This window comes from Prosopis cineraria, unplaced genomic scaffold (assembly GCF_029017545.1).
Source record: "Prosopis cineraria cultivar Desert tree isolate PC_DT_omini unplaced genomic scaffold, ASM2901754v1 PC1639, whole genome shotgun sequence".
Classification (NCBI taxonomy): Eukaryota; Viridiplantae; Streptophyta; class Magnoliopsida; order Fabales; family Fabaceae; genus Prosopis; species Prosopis cineraria.
The window spans coordinates 24,810-29,440 of NW_026556964.1; the positions used below are offsets into that span (position 1 = coordinate 24,810).

Here is a 4,631-nt window from a genome sequence, read left to right on the forward strand (position 1 = left end):
TCATCTTAAAAAAAAAATTATAAAATGTATTTGATAAGTTTTATATTATATATATATATATATAATTTTAGTTAAAAATATTTTATAAAAATCATAAAATGTATTTGATAAATTTTATTAATATATATAATTTTAGTTAAAAATATTTTATAATTTAAAATGGAGAAATATTAGGCTTACCAACAAAGTGAGAGGGAGGATGGAGGAAGTTATAAATTCTCCTTCCATGCAAGAACTTGATTCAATTTCAGTGTTCAAAATATTAAAAACTTATCACTTTTAGATCATTTAAATTTAATCTGAATGGTTCATATTCAGATCTTTTCAATTGGTGTTTCTTAAATAATTTTTTTTGGCAAAACTAACGTTATCTTTATTTTAAATTTTATATCTATTAAAATACTTTTTTTAAAAAAATCAAAGTAAAAACTGTAAATCTAATTTTGAACGGTCCAAAGGCCGCATGATAAACACTGAAACTGGTTGTTAATAACTAGGAGAGAGATAACTACTACATTTAGTTTTGAGGAGAACCATGACGAGGAAGCCACGTCAATGAACAGAGATGAAAATTTTATTGACGGCGAAGGAAAATTCGTAAACAGAAACTGAACAAAGAAAGGAAATCCCAAACATAAAAATAAAACGGACAACGCGACTTAGCTTCCGGCGAGCAAAATAATTTATTCTCACTAATCCCACTCTGTTTTTCCTAATTATCATAATCTAATCAGAGCTCAAAGTCATATCATTCGTAAAACTATAAATAAACTCAACGCAGCATCTGTCTCTCCCTCCCTGGTTCTTCCCTTCGATCCTCTTCTTCCCCGCGTCTTACGTCTACGTCTCCAGGTGACGCCCCTTCAGCTGGTAGAATTACAGACTCTCCCTGAGCTTTCACCACGCGCCGCATCCTGTCGTCGCTTACGCCAAACGATGCTGCAAGCTCAGGTCCCAACAAGGTGTGGAGAAGCGATGATCCTCCCGCAAGAAACTGAGGCCTGTTCTTCCTCGCCGATGTCGTGAACCCGACGAACTCGAATGGTCCAGATCTGGATGCGATTTGACAGAATGGGAAGTATCTCGGTACGACGAACACATCCCCTTCTCTGACGTGGGCACTCATCGCTGCAGTTCCGTTTGGAAACACCACATGAATCTTTCCGGTTCCGTACAAAATGATGCCGTACTCTGTTGCCCTTGGATTCACATGCGGTGCCATCATGGATCCCTGCCATATTAATGGAGAAGAATTGAAACATTGCCGGAAATTTTGGATTTGGAAAAAAGTAGTAGTCATTTTTTGTAGAGACACAAATTGTGTATACAGCGTAAGTCTCACAAATCGCTCCGAAATCCTAGTCCAAAGGGTCAAAATTGAGTTAGTTTGCTTACGGCAGTGAGATTGACGAGATAAACGCCGATGCCGGAGCGTCTGAGTGGGGAATAACTGGAGCCGTCCAAAGCAACGCTCCAACCGAATCTATTTCTGAAATCGGGTTTGCTGTCGTAGAGGTTGTAAGAGTCGGGAGATTTAGCGAAGTATCTCTTCTCTCTTTCCTTGTTCTCACTTCCAAAGACAAATTTCAAGAGTTTCCTCCATGACCAATCTGTTTGCTCTGCCTCCTCCTTCTTTTCTTCATCATCACCGGATTCTGCTTGCTCGTCCACCATTTTCTTGAGGTGTTCTAGTCTGTCGTGCTCTTTCAGTTGAAGGAACTTCGTCCACAGGCTTGGGGCGTGAGAGTCATCCACACAACACGATTGGCCCCTCGCGTTGCCCTTTGAGGATTTGCCTTAGCTCAAGGCCTGATGTCTGTATGATAAACAAAATCGTTAAGTGTACCGTGCCGACGATGGAAGTTTGCTATTTTTCTTCTCTGCTGCTGCAGAGTTAAACTTGCAGCTTACGTTTAAAGCGGCTCTTAGGACTTCAGGTCCGAACCCAGAAAGAACTGATGGTGGGCAGGCTCCTCCTCCTCCGATGTAGAAAGACTGCGTACAAAACTAGGAAAATCAGTCTTCAAAGGAAATGAAATAATAGCACTACAATGTCAGTTGATTTTGAAAAACGGATGTTTGTAACACAATGCATGTACCTGGAAACGCCCTATTCCCAAGCTCTCAGAGGGGTCAATGCTACAGATAATATGAAGTCTCTGGCCTCGCCCTGTGTTCACCAAGTAGAATACAGAACCAGCTGAGATTCTATACACATCCCCAGTTTTCAAACGCGCTCTCTGCCAGTTTATCTTTGTAGATGAATCCCAACTTTGCCTCCCCTGCAATTAACTGATGTCTCAAGACAAACAGAAAACTGACAACCAGGAACACCAGAGAGAACCAGAGATTGTAATACCTCTGCGAATAAAAGGATCAAGCTAGAGTCGAGGTACTGAGGAATGAACAAGGACTTTGGTTCCATGTTGATGAAGCCAATGTGCATAGGCTTGTCCACAATCCCACCGCCATAGCTTTCCGTAACTTTCATTTCGCCTGCATCAGTCTTGATCACTTGCTTCGAGCGTCGTAAAAAAGAACCAGTCACTTGACTCTGCAGGCAACATCTCCCTTCTCTCTCTTGCTTCTCGCTACTCCCAATCTTCATCTTCAGCGAAACTCGTACCCTTTGCCAATGCATGGCAAAGAACAAGAAGAAAGACCAAAAGGGTAGCTCTGTTTAACATAGTTTCTTCTCTTCTTTCTCTCTCTGTGCGCGGGAATTGAGCGATGGGGAAGTAATGGTGGATTGAGGGGTTTATAGAGAGAGGAGGAGGCAGAATGCGAGAAGATACGTGGCGCGCATGTAGAAGCGGGGGGTTTTTGCTGGCGATTCTTGGTGTAGACACAGGTGAAATGAAAGGCTTGAGCTGGACGTAGGCTGTCACGTGCATCAAAACATTTCCTTCAAAACACCCTTCTGGGCCATATTTTCCATTAAATATATATATATATATATATATATGAGTGCATTTGTCTGCTGATTAAGTACGTGTTTGAATTAAAAATTTCGTAATGAAGACTCAGAATCATCTGAAATTAGCAAATTAAAGTTTAGGCAAAAAAATTTGTGACTTTAACATAATTAATTTTATGCTTGTATATCTTTTTTAAAATTTCAATTGAATAAATTAAAATTTATTTAAATGATTTAATTTAAAAAAAATTAATATGTATATACAATAATAAACACAAACTTTCTTATAAATTTTTTTCTGACTAATTGATGTTTGTTAAAAAAATATCAAACTTTAAATTACAGCTTTTTAAAAAAATAGAATAAGAAATATAAAATAAATTGATAAACTTAAAAATCTCAATTTTTTCAAAATAGAATGAAATGATTTATAAAATATTCCATTAAAAAATAAAATAAATTAATAAATTAGAACGCACTTTGTAATATGTATAACATTTGAAGAATTAAAAATAGAGATTAAATTAAAAAAAATAGGAACAAAAAAAATGAGGGGTGGGAGATAAGACTTATGCCTGTTACAAATGCCCCTCCCTTTTATGATATATATATATATATATACTTTCTCTATTAAAAAAATGTGAGGCATTTTTAATCAAGTTTCACCTTTCAATTAAATAGTTACTTATTTTTAACTAACTACTATCTTTTATATTTACCCCTATTAAACCACCCTACAATAAATATAAAGTTATTCTTCAATAGAGGTACTTTTAAAAAAATAATTACACTTTAAAAGACTAAAAAGGTCTTACATTTTTTGAATATTCAACTTTTTAAAAATATCTTATATTTTAACGGAAGAAGTATATATTTGGGTCTTCCCCTCCCTTTTATTATTATTCTTTCACCTTCTTTGTTATATGCTGTTTGCCCCCTTTGTCTTAGATTTAAATTTAGTGACTATACTTAATATAAATATTGAATGTATGTATCATCTAAACTATTAAAATACAGATCAATAGTTTTAAATTCATACTTCATTTAAAATTAATGAATAAGTGACTTTATTTAAAAAACCGTGATATAAATTTCAATAGTTTAAATGATACAGATACTTAATATTTATAGTTACCAAATCTAAATCTCTCTCTCTCAAATCAGGCTAATGTTCTCTCAATGGGTGTTGAAAAGCTCCATTATTATCGCTTTAGTTGAAACAAGCATTTATCCTAGGGGCTCTTGTTAACCTATTTTTTTATCCAAATAAGATTTTTAATTTTGCAATGTACTTTAACATTTTAAATAAGGTTTAGGTCGTGCCATCCAACCCGCAGTTGGTATCTAATCCAAACATACCCTAAAATAATGTCTGGATAATAAATTTTAACTATTAAAATGCATTTTATTTTTATTGTTTTAATTTCTTTAGTGATTTTAATGTAATATCGAAAATATCTCTCAAATGAATAAGAGACAAATGAAATATTTTAATGTAAAATTGAAAATATCCCTCAAATGAAATAATAGACAAATGAACTACTTTTAATTGAACAAAATTTTAAATAAAAATTTAAAATTCAAATTCAAAAATTAAAAATAGAGAGATAAGACGACAACAAGGACAACGGATGTGGTGGTACGGTTCGTGAAAGGTTAAATTAACAGCAAGGTTCCTATTGGTTATGAAGTGTAAATTTTATAGCTTATATAG

General features: G+C 34.7%; 1 protein-coding gene across 1 annotated transcript; it reads right to left on the reverse strand.

Annotated features, from left to right (window-relative positions):
• Nucleotides 1-665: 665 nt before the first annotated feature.
• On the reverse strand, nucleotides 666-2,687 carry LOC129300540 (vicilin-like seed storage protein At2g28490). The gene is given in 8 exon segments (XM_054939109.1): nucleotides 666-1,231; nucleotides 1,396-1,755; nucleotides 1,757-1,816; nucleotides 1,912-1,995; nucleotides 2,100-2,237; nucleotides 2,239-2,292; nucleotides 2,366-2,552; nucleotides 2,596-2,687. Coding segments are annotated over 8 exon segments (1,434 nt in total). The 3' UTR covers nucleotides 666-772.
• Nucleotides 2,688-4,631: the final 1,944 nt, after the last annotated feature.